The 21,998-nt window shown below is 37.7% G+C and overlaps 1 protein-coding gene across 1 annotated transcript in view; it reads left to right on the top strand.

The window, feature by feature from the left end:
- TRIO (trio Rho guanine nucleotide exchange factor) overlaps positions 1-21,998 on the top strand; it is a 288,299-nt gene that overhangs the window by 36,708 nt on the left and 229,593 nt on the right. The window contains exon 8 of the mRNA XM_036745208.1: positions 2,598-2,828. Within this exon, the coding sequence (XP_036601103.1) occupies positions 2,598-2,828 (231 nt within the window). The remainder of the gene's footprint in view (positions 1-2,597; positions 2,829-21,998) is intronic.

Here is a 21,998-nt window from a genome sequence, read left to right as displayed (position 1 = left end):
AAATCGGAGATAATCAGCAGAGGAAATGGTTTACTAGCATTACAGAGGATTGGGAAAGGCTGCTGGCAGAAGGTGAGATTTTAGCAGGGATTTTAAAGGAAGCCAAAGGAGCCAGGATTTGGAGATGAGGATGGAGAGGATTCCAGTCATAAAGAACAGGCAGTGAGTCCACCTTTGGGAGATGTTTTCTTGTTCCAGTGTTACGGGGTCACAGAGTATGTGGGGGTGAACAAGGTATAACAAGACTGGAAAGCAGAAAATGATAGAGTTTCATTAAATCAATGTATGTCTTTATTGAACCTCCTGGAGAAATGTAATTGTTTTTGTTTCTACAAACCCTTTGTTAAGTTTTCACTGCTAAAGTAGATGTTGAATTGTAAACATCTTTGAGGAAAGAATGGTGAACTGAAACTCTTGTTACCAGAGCTATTTAATTGCATGACAATATGAAAAATGTTCTTAGCACTGGAAATTGACAGCTCCCCTATTGTGTGAGAGCCTCTGAAAATTTGGTATTACAGAATACCCCTTCCCTACACAACTAAACTTTGGTCTGTGGACTCTTGAACTGGGCTGTCATCTCAGTTGTTGGGCATGGACCAAAGTGGGGCTCTCACACTCCCCCAGCTGCCAGGGCAGCTGAGCAATCCCTGTTGTCACCCTCACAGTTAAGAGCCTCAAATATTCTTCCACCTGTCTGGTTCTCCATAATCTGACATCACCTAATCTTGTACTTGGACTACGAAAATGTTAGAAAATAATCTGGGGACATTCTTTCTTAGCCTTTGTTATTAGTGAGAACAGTGAAAATCCTTAAAGGCGTTTTCCATTTGAATCATTTATATTTGATTTCTTGCTACTTAGGCCACAGTTCCATTTATCTATTTTTCGGGTCAGCCATATTTTGGTCTAACGAACAGTCTTTTTCTGGCGATCATGTATTTAATGGCAAACAAGTAATGATAACCTTTCATGAGTTGTGGTTACCCTTTAACCAAAGAACTCACATAAAGGTAATGGGAAAAAATGTGACATTCTAGGAATCCCCCCCACCAAGTGAGACAATTAATAGAAAAGGATATGAAATACTGCATGCCTTACTTGCTATTAATTTATTTTCCAGAGATGTTATCCTTTCATACATTTACTATATTTTCCTCTTTTTTTTGTACCTCACTTCTTTTGTAAGTGAAGTGTCCCTACTTATTTCCCTCCTTTAATAAAGGATCCAAACCCATGGGTTTTCAGTTTTAGAAGGATCTGGCTAGAAAGGTAAGAAAAAAGTAGATATTAAGAAACCACTCTGTGCCTTTCCCCTGGCCAGATGACAATCCTCCCATTTTAGGCACCTTATTGAAGTCTCCTGGGTCTAATGATAGTTTTCTATCATGTTTTATCAGAATGATTTGCAATAGTAATCTCTTATTATTTAGTATTGCCTATAACAGGTGCTTAATACATATTGATTGAGGAGGCATAAATGCAAAAATAATGTTTCTCCTTATACTCTATCCTTAGCACTTCCACCTTTTATTTATACACACACACACACACACACACACACACACACATTTTAATAGTAGTTTGATAATGAACTGTCACAGTATAGCATTGAAATCTCTTATGGGAAATGACAGTATCTTAAATTGAAAATTTTCAGGTTAATTTCTATATTGAATAACACTCTAAACTGTATTTAGTTGTATTTAGACCCAACTCTGTTAATTTTCATAGTATTGTCTGGCACACGTGTAGAATTTTTATCAAATTATGTCAACAAATAATTTAAGCACTTACCAATTGTCCAGCACTATGTTATTGTTTTTTAAAACCAAGAAATTTTTTCCAAATTTGGCATTTATATTTTGTGTTGTAGTGATGCTTTAGAGCGTCTGTATGGCATAATGGAGTTAATGTCATGCTTGGAGTCAGGAAAGCCTGGGTTCAAATCCTGCCTCCGAAACTGAGTAAAGCAGGTATACGTAAGATTTATTGACTAAGTTACAGGTGGCTCATGACTTATGTAGGTAGAAGGAACACCTACTCCAAGGAAATCACAAACCCTTGATGTTGCTATGTGATGATTTGCTGTACTTGTAATATCCATATATATACGTTAATACATATTTATATATACATATGTGTCTGTGCAAATATATGTGTGTATTTTATGTATATGAGTGTTTGCCTATCCTAATGAGCTCTTTCTGCAGTACCAGTTATGGATCAATTCAAATTCAATAGCCATGTAATTTCAGTAGATTTTAAGTCTTTTTAGGGAAGAATGGTATATGTCGATTTATTAACAATTACACCATCACACTCATACAGATAAATGTGTTTCTGCTTGTTAGTTATGCCAAGTTATGATAGCTCTTATTTTAACTCACTTTTTGGTTTCTTGTAATCAGATAATTGACAGAAAGTTGTATTTTTTCTATAGAAAAATATATTTGAATAGAAATGAAACCTATATATGTGTGTGTGTGTGTGTGTGTGTGTGTGTGTGTGTGTGTATAAAACAATTTGTAAGAAGGCAATGCATGCTGAACAGAGCCCTTAACCTTGAAGTAAATGCTAAATTTATTCCTGGGCAGGTAAGCCAAGATGGGAAATCCCTGCTTGACAAGCTCCAACGACCTTTAACTCCTGGCAGTTCGGATTCATTGACAGCCTCTGCAAACTACTCCAAGGCTGTGCACCATGTTCTTGATGTCATCCATGAAGTTCTTCACCATCAGAGGCAACTAGAAAACATCTGGCAGCACCGGAAGGTCCGCCTGCATCAGAGGCTTCAGCTGTGTGTTTTCCAACAGGACGTTCAACAGGTCAGTTGTTAAACTTGGAGTGTTGTGCGGTATACAAATATCTGGTGGAAAATAAGGATGATAGTAACACACAGAGGCGTGACAGTGTGACGTTGTGGATAAAGGACTTGATTTCGACTCAGGAAGACCTGAGTTCAAATCCTCAGATACTTAATAGATATGTAACCCTTAGCCTCTGATCTTCAGTTTCATCATCATTACAGCGGGGATAATAATAGTACATAGATCACTGTGTTGTTGTGGGGATTAATTGAGATCATTTTTATAAAAACACTTTGTAAACTTTAAAATGCCTTATAAATGTGAGCTATTATTATGAAAATGCCTCTTCATTTCCAGTGCGATGTTGCTAATTATTGCAAAGCACGGTGATGCTGCGATTTGAAACTACAGTGCATCTTTGCTGGTTATACTATTTTTCCCCCTCCGAAAACTTTATAGGATTTCAGTAGTTTCCATATCCTGTCTTCTTAGGAAAGTTCCATAACAAATGTTACAAATTAGTTGCAAGAATGTACACATTAACATTATTAACTGTTGTATGTCCGCATGTACCTCTGTCCAAATATGCACAGTCATCTAAAGGCAGCTAAGCCGCTTTTATTGGTCTGCCCCTTGAGCTAAGGGAAGTCAGAGAGTCTGGCTAGGCAAACTGAGCAAGGGTTTATGTTGCAGGAAGTGACATTTTTTTTAGTGGGGCTTGGGAAAATATCAGAAGGTGAAAGACAAGGTATGTCAGGCATAAAAAATGGTTTGAGCGAAAGTACAAAAATAGGAAAGCAAAGCGTGTGTTTCTAAAGTAAGTCCAGTTTAGCTAGAGCACAGGATCTTAGATTCAAAGTTGAAAAAAGCCTTAGTAAACCATCCCCTCATTTTATAGATGAGGACACCGAGGTGTCCCAGAGGTGAAGTGATTTACACAAGCTCACAGCTAGTACAGCTAGGGTCTGAACACTTGTCCCTTGATATTAAATCAAGCATTCTTTCTGCTATGTGCTATGAGATAAGGGTGGAAAAATACTCAAGGGCTGTATTGTGGAAGATCTTGAAAATCAAATTAAGGAAGATGATCTTTGTATTAGAAGTGATGAGAAGCCATTGAATGTTTTTAAACAGAGGGGGAAAAAGTGTTCAGAGATATACAAACAAAAAAGTCAATCTGGTGACATTGTGAAGATGGATTTTAAGAGAGAGATTTGGCAATGGTAGTCATTTAGCCAAGACATCATGAGAGCCTATGATATAGGTTGCTGGAGGACAGTATGGAAAACAGGACACTGTTGCAAGAAATATTAAGAATGGTAGATATTGTGGAAGATTTGACAACTCATTGGAGATGGCCAGAGAGCTGAGTGGGAATTAAAGAAGACTTCAAAGATTCAAACTGAAATGTTTATGGTAAAAGGGGGATAGAGAATAAACATTTGTTAAGGGCCTCCTATGTGCCAAGTATTGTGCTAAGGGCTTTATAAATATTATTTCATTTGAACCTCACAACACCTGCCCTACCTGGGAGGTAGGTGTTACTATTATCCTAATTTTATAGCTGAAGAAACTGAGGCAGATAGTGGTGGAGTGACTTGTCCAAGATCACAAGATTGTTAAATATCTGAGACTGTTAGGGCTGGATTTGAACTCTAGTCTTCCTGACTCCAGGCCCAGTATTCTATCTACTCATGCCAGCTGGCTGCCTTTAAAAATTTTTTTAAAAAAATGCATGCTGGCTATGAAAAAGAAGACTTGGATTCTAATCCTGCTACTGACATTTACTACCTGTATGACCTTGGGCAAGTCACTTTCCTTCTCCAGATTTCAGTTTCCTCCTCCCTAAATTAAGGAGGTTTGACTAGATGACCTCTGAGGCCACTTCCCTCTAAACCTATGACTATACTACTAGAAATAGGAATATCAGGAGAATGAGTAGGTTTTTTTAAAATTGTGAACTTTATCATCAGTAAACACAAGAATTTTAATTTACAAACAAAAACAAAAAGATGCTTCCATAAAAAGTTGTGAACATCCATTAAATATGTTTTTATTTTTAAATAAGTAAGTAGGTTTTGGGGGAAATTGAATATTTTAAGTATTATACTTGTTGAATTTTAGGTGTCAGTAGAACATCCAAGAGGAAATCTCCATTAGGTAGATAGAAATGTATTGCCAGAGTTCAGGAGAGAGGTCAGGACCGGGAATACAGATATAAGATTCATTTGGATAAAGGTGTACTAGCCAAAGACAGTGGAAGTGGCACCCCTTTATCTCTTGGATGGAAAAGAGAGGAAAGAATTCAAAACCTTAGGGAAGGGCCACATTAGGGGTAAAGATGAAGAAGAAGAAGAGTCAACAAAAGGTGAAAGAGAAGATTTGGTTATATCAACTGCAAAAGTCAAAGAAGAAGAAAATGTCAAAGGGTCGAGACTGTCAGGGAAGGGGGATCCTTAACAGTGAGATGTTGTAAAGAGATCTGAGCACATGAGCACTTAACAAAAAAACCATTGCGTTAGGGGATTTAGGTGATCATTGGTGACCTTGGAGAGAGTAATTACAGTTGAGTGGTTGGGACAGCTTCCAGAATCCAAGAAACAGATGAAAGATTACATGGTGAGGAAGAGGAGGCAGTAAGTGTAGACTGCCCTTCTGATAAAGTTGGCAGTGAAAATCATTAGCAGGTAGATGAACTAGAGCTTAAATTTTTCCCTGATCCTTTACTGAGATCTCCTATGAAAATTAATTAATTAACGAATATATAAATAATATATATAAATAAATAATGCTATACAAGTACTCATTATGGCTTATGTAGTAATTCATTATTCTTCATTATTGCTTAGTAATATAGCAAATAGTTTTTTTTTTCCTCTTCTCCAAAAAGAAAAAAAAAACATACTTTGCCAAGTAGCAAAGAATTTAGAAAGAAAATGAGGCAAGATAAACAGGCCATGTGACCTCATCAAATTAACAGTAACATTGTCTAAAAAACAACTCCCCATTATATTTCCATATTATAGTCTTTTAATTCTGAAAATGAGAACTACACTTCTAACACAATTTGGGGAGTTAAAATGTTGGAGCATATAAAACATGATTATATTAATGTTGAATCAGGCATAAGCACCTGCTTTGTGTGATTTAGAAGAGGAGACTGGTTTAAATCAGTTGTCAACTCTGAGAATGAGGAATTGAAATGTGTAACAAGGAATCCTGTCAGGAGGTAGAGAAAGATGGTGTTAAGCCTTAGTGACATGTCTAAAAGAAATCCTTCCATCCTTGGGTGATGAGAAATTGTATTGCTAAAACATTTACTAGCTCAGATTTCGAACTCTTAAATAGTCATCTGAAGGGGAGCATGGTTTATGTTAAAAGGACTAAGATGTTTGAATTTTTCCTATCTTCTTGATCAACACAAAAGCTCCCTCCCAAGTGCCTGAGCATAGTGCCTTACTTAAAAGGTTAGATTCTCATAATTGTTTAATGACTCTTAATGCCACTTACTAAGCTTGGCTTATTGTTATGCTTTTAGGTGAGTGTTCTGTGTATGAATGCCTTAGTAATCAAAATTCTGATACTGCTGCTGCTTCTCACTCTATGCAAGGCAAACGGCATGGTGGAAAGCATCCCATTTGGGATTTGGGATTAGGAGACCTGGTCACAAGTTCTGGCTCAGGCACTAGCAAGCTATGTGACATAGTACAAGTTACTGCTTTCTTTTAGATGTGAAATGGGTGGATTGGATTCAGTGACTTCAAGGGTCCCTGCTAGATTTTACATCCTATTAATTAGGCCTAGTAGTTCCTGAATTAGTAAATATCCATTTGTAGGAGAACTTATGAAAACTGAGATTTATAGCAGTAACTACATATATTTCCATTTACTTTTAATTGTCCAAAAGCAATTATATATCATATACCCTTAATATCCAGTGTACTTCTTTAATCAGCAGGTAAAATGTTGCATATTCACAGGTGGAAGTCCCACTTGGATTTATGACTAAATAGGAGAAATCATTTCCCATCCTACAAAGTACAAGGCAAAGGTTGTGTCTTGCTGCTCTGAATGAGTCCTTTCCCTCTTTCCTTCCCATCACTCCTCCACACCAGCAGATTGGTGCTGATAGGAGAAAATTGGGCTCATTAAGAAAAGATAGGGGGTGGGAGATACAAAGGAAGAACTAAAGTGTAGCCTGAGAATTCTTAATAGCCTGCTTTGGGGGCAAACCGTGTTTTTAATGGGCTGGAATTTTAAAACAGCAAACATTAATTTCAATATGCAGAAAGATAATTAAAATGGGGATGTAGGCCAGTTTCCTTAGCCAGCTTTTTTTTTTTCTCTCTCTCAAGAGCAGCAAATAGGCTATCAGGTTGTAAGTCAAAGGATATGTAATAGGCATAATGTGTACAATCCTGTTACCACACCATATAAAACATATAATTGCCCTTTAAGGGAAACAGTGCTGTTTTGTAGGTTAAATTTAATCAGGAATGGTTTGGACTTGTTCTCTTGAGAAAATAGGAAATTACATGCGGGCTTGGTTTGGGGAGTGATGAGAAGTGTTGATAAGGTTAATCAAAGCAAACTCTTTTTACTTTGAAGAAGTGGATAGGGGACAAACTGAAAATTATTTTTTTTCCAAAAACTCAAGTGGAAAGCACATAGGGAAGTCTTGTATAATTTATTTGGTAGAGAGAAGCTAAGGGAGTGGAAATTTTGAAACAGTGGTTCGTTCACACAGTGGTTCCCGCCACTCTGGCTTTCTTCCTCTTGGAATTTGGATTGCCACCCCTGGGGCTTGAAGTTTTGACAGGGGAACTTTCACTTTTATTTCCCAGAATGAGACCCCCCTGCCACTTCCTGGCTGTCTCCCTCTTTTTTCCCAATCTTTGCTTCCCTCATATGTGTTGTCTTTATTAGAATATCAGCCCTTTGAGAGCAGGGACTACCTTGCTGAATTATTTTCCCAGTGCTTGGCACAGTGATTAGTATATGTTGTTGTTCATTCATTTCAGTTGTGTCTGACTCTTCGTGATGCCATTTGGGGTTTTCTTGGCAAAGATTCTGGAGGGGGTTGCCATTTCCAGAATTTAGTGACTTAGCCAGGATCACACAGCCAGTAAGCGTCTAAGGCCGTATTTGAACTCAGGAAGATGCGTCTTCTTGACTCCAGGCCCAGCACTCTATCCACTGAGCCACTTAGCTGCCTGCCTAGTATATAGCAAACTCTTAATAATTGCCTTTTTTAATCGTTCAGGGAAGCTCTTTCAATACAGGACACAATAATAATGACAGATAACAAAAGCTAGAGGATAGCGGGCTAATAACCTACTTTACAAAAAGTGAAAAAAATGAAAGAAAACATTGTCATCTCTACTACCCATAAGACTATGATTATGAAATAATTCATTTCCATTGCATTTTCTTGATACTAAACTTTCCAGTCTCTTGCAGTGAGTCATATGATTTTAAGTCTTTTTTAAGATGCAGGATTTATTTTTGGAATGATTATTGAAAAGAATGACAGTTTGCAGATGAAATATTAGAAGGATGCTGTCAGTTCAAAATTCAATAAAATTAGTATTTTCACTCCATCCTAGAAAATGTGTTTGCCCCCTTTGCCTTTGATCTCATCCTTTCCCATCCCTTTACAGGCTTTGGTCTGTTGATAATCACCTTTCTTTCTCATCTTCATCTCCTTTCTCTCTCCTAGCTCTTTCTACTCTGCCTATAAACATTCGAAGTACCCCTTTAACCTTAAAAACAAACAAAGAAAAACACCTTCCCTTGATATTCCTACCCTCTCCAGCTAGCATCCTATACCTTTCTTCCCCTTCACAGATGGACTGGGACTGTGATTTCATTAGCATAAGGAACTCCGGCTTGAGGAAACCGCCTCTGCCAATTAAAGTCAGTGTCTTTCTCTCAACTTAGGATCTTAGAGGATTTTCTGGAGCACTGAGAGAGCTAAGTGATTTTAAAAGGGTTACACAGCCATGCCACACTGCTAATCTTTTAGAAATGGTAGTCTATATTTTTTTCCTTCTCTTTTCCTAGTTAATCCCTTAGTCTACCAAGAAGTATTTATGAAGTGACAGCTATGTCTCTGGTACTGGGGACCCAAAGACAAAAAACAAAATAGTTTCTGTAGTTTCTGCCTTCAAAGGTCTTGGAGTCTATTAGCACAAAAGTATATGCATAAATGGGGGTGAGGGAGAGAGAGAGAGAGAGAGAGAGAAACAGAGAGAGAGAGAGAGATAGAGAGACAGAGAGAGAGAGAGAGAGAAAGGACTTAGGAAAACTTCAATGAAGAAGGTAAGATTAACTGATTTTTAAGAAAGCTAGGGATTCTAAGAGGTTAAAGAAATTATTATTTCTCTCTTATATTAACAGGCAATTATTGAATTAGGACTAAGGTTTTTTCCTCTTCCTTTTCCTCATTTAGAAATCAACCTCTGGAGGTTATTCAGACAGCCTTTACAGTACAGGGCTGACATCGATGAAATATTGAGTGAGAGGCACCTAACTGGGAAAGTTTAGATCTGATCAAAAGGTAATTTTAGTTTAGGTGAATTGATAGATCCTGGCCCATTGTGTTTTAGTCAGGTCTGGGTAGAAGTGGATTCTCCCTTTTGTCTAGACTACCCTAGAGGGGGTGATATGGATATAGATAAGTCTCTTTGTCCAAGACTGAGTAACCAAGAGTCACATTCCCCCAACAGCTCATTAGAAGAAGCCTACCTCATTATATTTATTCTCTCATTGTTAACCAGTCAGAGTTGATTTCTAGTCTCAGGAACACCCAGTAGATAAGTATTGAGTGTAGGTTAGATAAGCATTGAGTGGGTTCCTTGAGGGATCTTTGGCATTCCAGAGTGCCACTGACCCCTTTTATTAATTATCTGCTAGCATAATTAATAAAATGATTAATTACCCAGAAATTATCTCTCAAACTTTTTATTCATAACAGAAGTGAGGACAAAGTAAATCTCAAGCATCAGGGACAGCCCTACAAAATCATGAAGGCAGGAAATGGAGTGTCCTGTGGGAGGAGCAGTAAGATGCCTGTTTGGTTTGACTATAGAGTATGTGAAGGGAGTATTTTTTGATAAACTTCAAAAAGGTAGGTTGGAGTTAAGTTGCAAAGAGCTTTAAATGCCAAATAGAAGAGTTTGTATTTGATTCTAGAGGTAATAGAGAATAGCTAGAGTTTATTGGGTTAGAAGAGTCACATGGTCAGACTTGTGCTTTTGGAAAATCACTTAGACAACTGAGTGAAAGACGGATGAGAGAAGGAGAGATCTGAGGCAAGGATATCAACGGGGAGGCTCTTTCAGTAGTCCAGGTAAAAGGTGTTGAGGGCCTGAACAAGGGTAGTAGCTGTGTCTATGGAGAGAGAGAGAGGGGACAGAAAAGCAAGAGGCGGAAAAGACGAGACTTGGCAGTTGATTAGATACGTCAAGAGAGTGAAAGTGAGGAATCAAGAATGACACTGAGACTTTGAGCTGTGGTGACTGGAAATGTGGTGGTTCTATCAACAGAAATAGGGAAGTTCAGAATAGGAGTAAGTTTTGGGGAAAGAAAATTAGTTTAGTTTTTGGACATCTTGAAATCGAGATGCCCTTCAGACATCCAGTTTGAAATATTGATTAAGAAGTTAGACGTGGGAATGGAGCTCAGAAGGGAAAGTAGAGCTGAAAATGCATATAAATCTGGGAATTATCGGCATTTTATTTTAATAATTTAACCAATGGGATCTGATGAAGTCACTCCATGAGAGTGGAGAAAAGAAAAGAGGTCCCAAGAAAGAGCCTTGGGAATATCCATGGTCAAAGGTTTTTATATGGAGGAAGGTATAGTAAAGGAGTTTCATAAGTAACAGTCAGATGGGGGACAGGGGGGAGAACCAAGAGGAAGCAGTGTTGTGAGGGAATATTTAGGAGGAGAGGGCTGTTACCAGAGCCAAAGGCCTCTGAGAGGTTAAGAAGGATGGAGATTGAAAAAAGCCCAACAGATTTGGTAGTCATGAGATTATTGTTAACTTTGGAGAGAGCAGTTTCAGTTCAGTAATGAGGTCAGAAAGTAGATTGCAAAGGGTTGAGACGTGAGTGAGAGGAGAGGAAGTAGAGATAGTATTGGTAGCTTTTATTAGAAGTTTGGCTAAGAAGGGGAGGAGAAATGCAGAACAGTCACTTGAGGGTGGTGGTAAGTTTTAATAAAGGGCTTTTTTTTTGTAAGATGAAAGAAATTTGAGCATTTGTAGATATTGGGAACAGAACCTATAGATGGGGTTAGATTGAAAATTCGAGAAGAGGTTGGTGATGTTAGGGACACTGTGGTTGAAAAGATGGTTGGGGATGGCATCAAGGATACAGGATCCACTTATACCTCACCCTTGCAATTTGGTTTTTGTCCATACTACTTTACTACAAATGATTTCTCTAAGGTCATTGGTGGCCCCTTAATTGCTAGCTCATCCTGTATGACTTAGTCTGTCCTACTGAAGAAGGGAAAAAAGAAACAAAAGATGAAGGGACTCATTCACCAGCCACTGGCCCGGAATTCAGAGGGGAAACCACAAAATGATCTGGGGGACAGGGTGCAGATACACTTGAGGAGAAGGAGAAACTTTCTCAACAGCATGTCCCAACTATCTTGGAGGTCCATCCTGAGGGTCCTAAGGCAATAATAACATAGATGATAAGTGTCAAAATGCCTATGTAGTTCTGTATCACAAAGTATTTGAGACTCTCCACATAGAAGGTAGAAGAAGTAAACCACTTATTCAGGCATTCAGAGAATCATATCCCATAACCAAATGCTCAGCTCCCACAGCCAATCAGTCCACTTCATCGTAACAGCAAGGAACCCAAAACATTCAGTACAGAAAATCACAATATGGAACCTCAGCATCCCAAAACCTCTCCAACCTCCTGCTGGAGTCTTCCCCAGACAAATTCACAGTACAGCTAAGTCAGCCTGTTCAGTTCTAACAATCACGAGGGCAGCCCTTAGCAGCCACCAGCAGTTGTATTGTCTTTGTCTCTCTCTCTCTCTCTCTCTCTCTCTCTCTCTCTCTCTCTCTCTCAGCGTATTCTGTGACATAATTTCCTTTTCCTGTCAAGAAGCTCCCACCACATGTAACCCAGGCTTCCTGTGATGTAAGCAGGTCACATGGCCTATTAATGGGTGGGAAAGATCTTCAAATCGAAATTGCTAATACATCGTCCTAGAGCAGGAAGAAAAAGAGGTTGGTGGAGAATGTGGAATTGGAGAGAATGTTGAAAGGATAACTGGTGAACACAAAGTGTTGTAATTAGGTGTGACTAGGAAGGTGGGATGCAACTCATCATCCTGTCTTACAGTTGATTAATTATGTACCCCTTAGAGTCATTCCACAACCCCCAGAGGATTGCGATCTTATTTTGGGAACCACCGTTATAAGGCAGTGTTGATATAAGGGAAAGGATGTAGTAGTATGTGAAGTTAAAAGACAGGTTGAAAGCCTGATTCTGTTACTTCCTATATGAACTCTAGAAATTGACAGCATCTCAGAGTCACATATCTTCATCTGTTAAATGGGAATGATATTGTATCTTAAACACTATATAAATGTGAGTAATCATTATAGGATAAAATGTCATTTTCCTGGCCTTTAAGGCCCTCTGCAGCCTGCCTTCAATGAATCTTTCCAACCCAATTTTACAGCATTCCCTTTCACAATATTCTCCTTCTAGTGAAATTGAACTATCAGCTATATCCCCTATTTATCATGCACTCTCCCACCTTCTCTCATTTGGAATATATTTCTTCCATATCTTTGCTTGTCAATATTCTTCTCTGTTTTAATGTACAGATCAGGTGCATTTTGAACCTTTATTTATTGGAGTGACAGGAGAGCCTCAGTTGTAAAGGGGCTTGTGTTTCTTTAAAATTCTTGGGATATCTTCTTTGCCCCTCTCATATTCTTCCTTGTATCTTACTAATTTTTATACATGTTATATCCTGTCTCCAACCATGGCGTGGAGAGATAGATGCCTTTTAGTCAGGAAGACCTGAGTTTAAGATTACTTCAGACAGATATTGGGCAAGTCACTTAATTGCTTGGTGCACTCTTAAAACTATAAATGGCACAATAGGTGTTGATCTACTCAGGTAAAGGAAATTTCTTCACTGGGAGTTTGTGATAATCTATAATGAAATCCCAGGTTAGTAGTAATAATAATAATAATAGTAATAATAATGCACAACACTTGAAGTCAGAGACTACGTCATTATTTGTATGATGCTTTATTACATGGTAGATGTTTAATAGGTCATTGTTGAAATAAGTTAAACTGATGTTTCCTCTTAGCAGTATGAATATTCCTTCCAGTTGATACTCATCACATTCCATCCATGTCTTCTCATTCTGTGACTCATCCATGTTCTTCCACAAGTGGTCCACGTTGGGTCTGACCAATGTACTGAGGACCTTCTTCTAAATCTTTTATCATTATGTGGATACCGTGACATATGTAGGATGTACATCGATTATGCCTTCTTCTTGCTATGTGACTGGTTTAGCTCCATTTAGGCCGCTACACTCTCTACCTCTACCCTACACTCTCTTGTGTAGCTCAGTAATGTGTTGCAGGTTACTCATGCCCAGCATGCATCTCTCTCTTTCCCTTGGGGTAATATGAAACTCTCTTTGTTGACTATGATATTCCATGATTCAGAGCCATACGACATCAATGAATGTATTTTTTTTAAAAGGTGGAACTTTGTTTCAAGGAAAAGTTAGGGATCATTTAAAGCATTATTTATTTTCCCAAGGGCAATCCAGCTTGCTCTCCTCCTTCTATTAAATTCTTTGGTGAGTTAGTCAGGCAAGTAGAATGTCTGTCCTATTTACATATTCTGATTGGATCAGCCCTTGGGTTGCCTGTCTACTTCATGTCATATTCTGGGCTTTATCCACTGGTTTTTCAAATGAAATCATAATATTTGTAAAGCACTTAGCACTATACTTTCCACATACTAAGCACTTAATTTTTTTTTTCCTCTTCCCACATCTTCCTGCTTTGTCATGGGCAATAGGCTGAATTCCATTAAGTCATTATGAACTTATTTGGTTCTTTGTTGTTTTGGGGATTGAGGCAATTAGTGCCATGCCATCTACACACAGGAAAATCTGGAGGATTTCCTTCATCTGTAAAGGGAACTCTTCTTCAGTTTGGAGTCTGAGCCGGACCTCTTCCAGAGCAGTGGCAAACACGTCTGTCTAGCATAGTCTGCTTTCTTTATGCCTAAATATTAATGAGCCAAGATTCATTAAACACAGTTATCTCTATTGTTATCTCTCAAGGAATGTTGCATCATTTCCGCACATGCATGGAAGATACCTTACTAGAAGAGAATCTTTAAGGCAGTATTGTACTTTACAGAAACAAGTGCTTAAAAAAATCAACAAACAGTGTTTATCAAGGGATCTTGCACTCTTCAACACCTTTCTGCCAATTGTATAACTGCAGATTCAGCCTGCTATTGATTCTTTTTTGCAAAAGCATACTGTTCTCATTTCACACCTTTATCAAGCATGCTCTTGTTCATTACTCTCAAAAAAATTTGAAGTGGGAAAATAGACATATAAGTCAACAATTATTGTTATTTTTTTCCCTTGACTTTTTTCATAACAAGAAGTTTTAAGTTTAGCTCATTTTCTTTTCTTTGCCGTTTCTATTTCATAATGCAGCGTATCAGAATATGCAATATTAAAGGCCAAATGTGGTATCTTCATTGCAGTTGATGGAGAACTACTTTTATAGAAATTTTTACTGATTATTTCCATTTTTTCATCCATTCTTTTTGTCCGTTGACCTCCTTCCAGTTTTATGCCCTTGGGATGTTTTTGCCTCCTTGAGTCTGTAGCTAAACTTTCTATAAATTTATTTTTACTCCATTGCTTTTTGCTATTTTGTGAGTTTGTACTGCCTATAATCTACCATACTACTTTTCCATGAGATTTTACTAATGAATTTATGTTTTTAATCGTTATTGCCTTGGCTACCATATTCCTTTCTGGCAAAGAGATCAAGTGTTTCCTGGCTAAATTGGCTTCTATACTCTTTTGGTTTCTTCGTTGTAATAAATTTTCCAAGGACATGGTGAATAATTTTTTTTTATCCTTTTCTATGCTGATCTTTGCATTCAGGTCAATGAGGATTAAAGTATACTGTATACTTATTAATTTAGAGGGTCTTATTTAGGTCTTTATAGACTTTCTTTGCCAGTTCATCTTCTGCAAGCAAATGATGTTGACCCAGAATCTACAAGTATTTTCATGGTGCTGTCTTTGTAAATGCTTATCATGAGCACTGTAATATGGAATAGCCAAATGTCTCATGAAATAATGTTTCTTGTTACCTTTGAACACATTATAAAACCATTTTCTGTCAACTCATTTATTTGCCTTTCCAAGAAAAACCTGTGACCCCTTCTTCCATTTCTCTACCACTTTTTTTGTTTTCCTATTTTATTTATAGGATCTCAAGATTTACATATGATTCAATTCCTCCACTGGTACATGTGCCCAGTGGTCCCTTGGCAAGAATCTTAACATTTATAGTAGAAGCAGCTATCTAAAATTTCTAAGACAGTCTAGAATCTGTGTGATTGGTAGCACCCTCTGCCACCTTTTACATCCCTGTGACGTTGTGACTTCTGGAAGTGGGAACGGCCTCACGAGATTGAAGGCCATTTTATATTTTTCTTTGTTACACATACAGGTGGCCACAGCCAGAGAATTCATTCCATTCTGTACTTAGCTAGGTTGGCACTCAGAAAGCAGTGAGTGTTGCTGGGTTCCCTTCCAACATGGTAGAACCTTCTAGAGCTTGTGTTCTGTTGGCATAGCCTTTTAGAACCCAGGCTCACCTCTGTGCTACAGTGAGGCCTAGGCTAAGATAACCCAAATAAGTTTGTTGACTGCCCTGATCAGTTCAGAGTTCCAGCTTTCACTAAGTGGGCTGGCTTTGCATAGTGCCTGACTTGTCTAGCAGCTGTGTAGATGAATATACCTGTGGGAGGGCTCAGTAATATTGTAGCAGTCACCATTCCCACCAAACCATCTTTTTGAATTCCTTTAATCAATCTCTTTGGACATCCTCTAGAGCAGGGGTTCTCAACCTTTTTTGTGTCATGGGCCCCTTTGGCAGTTTAGTGATAACTATAGACCCCTTCCCAGAACAATATTTTTAAATATGTTAAATAAAATACATACAATTACAAAGGAAACTAATTATATTGAAATAGTTGTCAAAACATTTTTAGTTCATAAACTCTAGGTTAAGATCCCCCCCTCGACCCATGGCTGGGCAGCCTTTCCAAAGTGCAGTGCCATATTTCTCAACCCCTGTTATCCTGCCGTTTGTGCTTAGAGAGGGTGTGGGAAGGTAGCGGTGCTCTAATTTACACATATACATCCCACTCATTTCAGATTCATTTTGCTTAACAAGCTTTTCTTTTAAAATGCAAATAAGCCCTGGGAAGGTTGAGCCAATCAATTAATAATTGGTTAATCAATCATCAATCCTTTGGTGGGAACTGCTTTAATAAACTGCTTGACCATCTTTAGATGATTGTTAAATATCTGACCAAGAACTGCTTCACTGAGGGGGGGAGAAATTGGAGTGGGATGGGATAGAAGGTGTTGCCAGAGGATATTTTGAATCATGGAGCCCTTTGGTATGAAGTATAATTTACCTGAGGGGGGGGGTTTGAACAATCAGGAGCCAAAAAGAGGGCACAATACGTCAGAAGATAGGCCATGATGTGAGAAAGAGTTGTAAAGAAAGGGAGAAAAGCTTCCTTTTCTTTGCTTGGCAGTTTTGCTTCCAACTCTGTTGGCAGCTATCCTGTGTGTCAACAGAAGTAACCTCCCTGAAGCCTTTAACATAAATACCTTAGGTTGTCAGTTCTCAGAGGAGCATTGGATCAGTGATGAAGTTTCAGACTGGTATTTACTAACTCTTACTACTTCCTTCAGATCCTCACCTGTGATCATGATCTCAACTTGCTTCCAGTTTACTTCTAAAGATGAGTTTAGGTAGGTGTGTGTTTATCAGAATGATTAAATATTCTTCAGCTAAGTAAAGTCCATTTAGTTCAGGTCTTGGCCATCTACTTGATGTAAATTCTGATCATTTCTCTTGATATGAATGAGTGGTTTCTTCTAAGAGTTCCTTATTTTGCTTTGGAGGGGCACTGGAGTAGGCAATGTTAATCTGTGGATTCACAACCTGATGATGAGAACCTTCCTACAGTCACAGTGTTAGCAGAATTAGTACTTGAATACAGGTCTCCTGGCTTACTCTGATTATCTTTTTCACCACACCACACTGCCTTCCCTAAAAACTCTATATGGCTTAAGAATACTAATTTGTTAGTAAGAATGTAAAACATGAACCCTTCTAGTAGCAATAAAGAATATTTGTTATTTACTGAACTCCTTTGGTCTACATAAAGATCTTTGATGCTCTATAATTCATTTTTTTTTCACATGGTAAAGAGAGGATGATCTTTTGTATTTTAAAAAAAATGGGAAATAGATGTAGAATGTGACAGACTGCCTTCTAAATTGTAACCACTTTGCTTTCCTCCTTTTTTTCTCCGTAGTTTACATGTAGATAAATGCTCCTATGTTGGTTATGCAGAAGTAGTCCTAGGAATATAGGACATTTCTGTCCTGTCTCATAATCTTGCCATGGGTGATTGTTCTTTAAAACTCCTCTTATTTTCTCCTGAATGCTTCCCTCCAATCCCCATGCTCAACTAAATATTAGCCTTTCTATTGTTGAGGGTGTCTAATTCTATCTACTTTAAGCTCCTCCATGGATTAGGTGATTATTTCTTTCAAAATATGTTGAATTCTAATTTTAAATTAAATTGGACAGAGAAATGAAGAGCCCATGGATCTCAGGGCAGGGTATAACAGTGAAGCATTGGGCTTGAGAAGGCCACTATATTTAGACTACTGAACAAGCTTAAATTAAGTTTACAGGAAGAAGTCATATATGGCTAGACTAGGTGTCTGCTATTATATTTCTTAATTACAGTATACCTCATTAAATTATAAAACTTTTTAACTTGAAAAGACCTCAGCAATCATCTAATGCATTGTTTCATAAATTGTGTTCCAAGTGATGTGATAAAGGGTTCCATAAGGAAATTTGAATGCCAGTGATGTGTTCCTCCAAAATTATCCTAAATATTTGTTTTAAAACATTACATGTGGGGCAGCTAGGTGGCACAGTGAATAGAGCACTGGCCCTGAGTCCAAATCCGGCCTCAGACACTTGACACACTTGCTAGCTGTGTGACCTTGGGCAAGTCACTTAACCCCAAGTGCCCTGCCTTCCCCCCTCCAAAAAAAAAAAAATAAAAAAAAAGATTTTAAAAAAATTACATGTGAAAATGTGTATATATCAAAGAAGCTTGTTACTGCTGCATTGTTGTGGTTGTGAAATTAACCTTGATTTCATCTATTTTACTCTAAAACTTCCCTTATTCCTTTTTATCCCCAGAGCATTTTATACTTTAAAAGCTCTCTGAATCAACATTTATGGATTCTGTCATTTTACTTAAAGCCCAAAAGTCAACCACCATGGTAGCCCAACAACAACACCTATATTTGATAGAGGAGGAAACTGAGTCCCAGAAGATTAAGTTATTCTTGCAAAGCCATTTAGACAACCAATGGCAGAGCTCTTCAATCTCAATCCAGGGCTTTTCCTACAATGCTATTTTTGTAGGTATCATTTAAACTCTATACATTCTAAGCCATCCAAGGGACATTCAATAACAATTTGTGTTCCTTGGGAAGGAGAATTAAGATTTATGTAGTATTTTATCAAGATGGCAGCAGAAGGGTTATAGGTCATAGAATCCTAGATCTAGCATTGGAAGGGACCTCAAACCATCTGTTCCAACCCAATCATTTTAGGATTAGAGAATTTAGACCCAGGGAAATGGATTGACAAGTCACACAGGTAGTACAATTTAAACCCAGGGCATAAAACCGGTTAGACATGTCAGCTGGAAAAAATGGATTAAGGTTAAGGAGATACCTAGAGAAAGAGATGGAAAGGGAGAAAAGAGAGGGCCATTGGTATAATTGATCTGGCAGAGTTCCCAGGCTCCTTGTGGGAAAGAAGCTCAATCAGTAATCTAGGGCCCCAGTCCTCTGTTCCAGGCAGCTAATTTTTTTTTCTTCTGTGTCCAATTTATTAGTGACCATGAGGAGATGAATGATGTGGTTTTACTTAGCTTGGCCTCTACTAGAAATGGAGGACCATGACTAAAGGGGCCACTTCTATTTGAAGTAAAGTACTCCCTTTTATATCAGAAAATAAATTCTCAGGCCACCTCAGTCAGAAACAATATATGTATGCTAACTATATTACAGGGTATCCCAAAAATCTGAGTACAGTTTTAAGCTTAAAATTGCCCTCAGAGGTTGGGGACACTGTCTAATGGAATAAATTTTTTTGTATGTCAACTGTGAAAAAAATTCATTTTGTGATTTTCATTTTTTCCAAATTCATAATGGCGCACTGATTGTTACGCAGAGCCAACCACTGGGAAATAACATTTTCAGAATGAAATTGTTCACCAACTTATATTTGACAAATTAAAAGAGATTACTGTCAATTGCTTGATCTCATTTTACATAATCGAAGGTAGCTTTGATTTAATAAATTTAAAAATCCTGGATTCCAAATGTTTCTCCCGAAAAGTTTAACAGGATTTTGCAAAAAAGATTTTATAGAAAATAAAACATATTAAAGTTAAAATAATCCAGCATATGGGCATCACTGATGATTTAAATTATCAAAGGCAACAGGGCTTGAACAAGGAAGTAACCAAAACAAATGAAAATATGTTAATTTTAGCTTTATAGAGAACTCAGGGTGGAGCACAGAGGAAGTCCATATTTTGCAACAGGAAAAAAGATTTGATGTTGTATAAAAAGAAATAAATCAAATTCAGCGTCAACATTTAAAACAGTCCATATAAGTGTATATTTTTATTTCTTTTCTTTTAATGTTATTTTTTTAAAATCACAGGTGTTCATTCTTTGAAAATTCTTTTTATCCTATCTACTATTACATGTGAATTAGAAGGCCCCTCTCTTTAGTAATCTGATATTTTTATTCATACGTTGCTTTGCCAATTTAAAATTCCAATATATCAGTTAAAATATTTTATCTTTGGCTTGTTTCTTCCATATTTGAATGTATCTCTGATCTCTTTGGTGTGCATACTGCCTCCACTAATACATCAAAAACTATCTACATGTTCATCACCTAGGCAGCTAATTGTCACAGTGGGTAGAACATGGACTTGAGATCAGGCGGTCTTGAGTTTGAATCTTATTTCAGACACTATTGGCTTTGTGACCCTAGGGAATTCACTTAACCTCTCTGTGTCTCCATCTGCTGTAAAATAGGGGTAATGGTGTAGTACCTACATCATGGAGTTGTTGTGAGGATCAAATTAATTAACATATAAAGAACTTTGTAAACTTTACAGCATTATGTAAATGTTAGCTGTCATTATTATGTTATCATTATCATCATCATCATTATTCCTCCTCTTGCAAATTCTCCACAAGGAGTTGAATTATCTTTCGTTAATTATTTCCTAAAAATAAAAGGACTCTGAAATTGTTATATTTATTTTCTGCTAAATGCTACTCACTGCCCATGAGTGAAGCAATTGTTTTTAGTCCCAAGTCTTTAAAAGTAACAATCTAAGAGATAACATAATGATTTTGGAAGTGTTTTAAATCAGTTTTATCAAATGATCTTTGGGGAGTGGTTAATAAAGAACACCCATGGTATATTTTATTTGATGCCAGAAAGCTACTTCTTGAGGTTTCACATCTTCCCTTTTTTTGTATCTTTTGTACATAGCAGTTGCTCAATAAATATTTGTTGATATTATTGATAATTCAATAAATGATTGAGTTAATAAGCAAATAAAGCCTGTGAAATAGACAATGTAGATTTCTTAAGCTTCAGGAATAGATCCCTTCAGGCCTTCATTTGGAGCCTATTTATTTTTCTTTTTGACACAATTCTAACCTGCTTGGTTTCCCCAGCCCATCATAGAGTATGAGCATTAAAAAATAGGAAATATTCATGGAGGAGATGGGGTTTGGAATCATAACATGGGGAGCCAAAGAAAGTAACACAGATAACAAGAAATAACATTTTCTGGACATTGAGGGAAACATAAGTAGGCAAAATAGCTTTTAATATTGTAAGCTATTGTTGTAGGAACAATTAATGTTTACAGTGATGCTGCTTGTCATCAAGAAAAAGTTAAATTATGTTATTGATTTGAAAAAGATTTCCATCCAAAATAGTTACAGTAAAAGTTTTTAAAGGAAAATTCATTCCTTAACCTTGCTGGTGAGACACTATAAACTTGATATTTCTCAGGCAGCGGGCTGCAAAACCACAGGCCTTCAAGCTGGCTGAACAGTGGAAAGAGTGTTGAATTTGGAGTCAGAGGACCTGTATTCAAATTCCAAGTCAGCTTTCATTAACCCTGTCCCCTTGGAAAAAATCTTTTAACTTCCTTCAAGCTTCACTTTCCTCTTTCGTAAACTGAATGGGTTAATCTACATCAAAGGTCTCTTCTATCCTTAAATCTAGGATTCTGTTATTTGATTCTATGTACCATCATGGGGGTTGAAGTTGAAAAGCCTACAGTCCCCTTTGTTGTAACAGCTCTCCTCATGAGAGTTTGGCATTATGGAGCAACCCTTAACTTTGAAGATATCATATTTTCCATGAGAGGGCATTGAAACACAGAGGAACCTAGATCACATCACATCCTTCTCCTTCTTGCTTAATCTGAATAGGGAAGGGAGTCAGCATTGGGTCTGCTACCTCTGGAAGAATGCAAGCTGTTCTCCACTCTCAGGTTCTTCTGCCCCTGGTTAAAGCAATCAAGCTTCTCTGAGCCTGGGAGGAGAGCAGCAGCTGGGATGTGAGTCCTTTTGTTAGGGAGGATCACCAGGCATCCAGATAGGCAGCAGTGCTTCTGGCTCCAGTTTGGTTCGCTTGGGGGAAAGAGTCAGATTGTGAAATGCCTGTGGTTAGCCAGCGGAGCCCTGGGCTTTGATGAATG

This window comes from Trichosurus vulpecula, chromosome 1 (assembly GCF_011100635.1).
Source record: "Trichosurus vulpecula isolate mTriVul1 chromosome 1, mTriVul1.pri, whole genome shotgun sequence".
NCBI classification, from domain to species: Eukaryota; Metazoa; Chordata; class Mammalia; order Diprotodontia; family Phalangeridae; genus Trichosurus; species Trichosurus vulpecula.
Note: the sequence above shows the minus strand (reverse complement) of the source record. Positions and strands in the feature narration are given on the sequence as shown.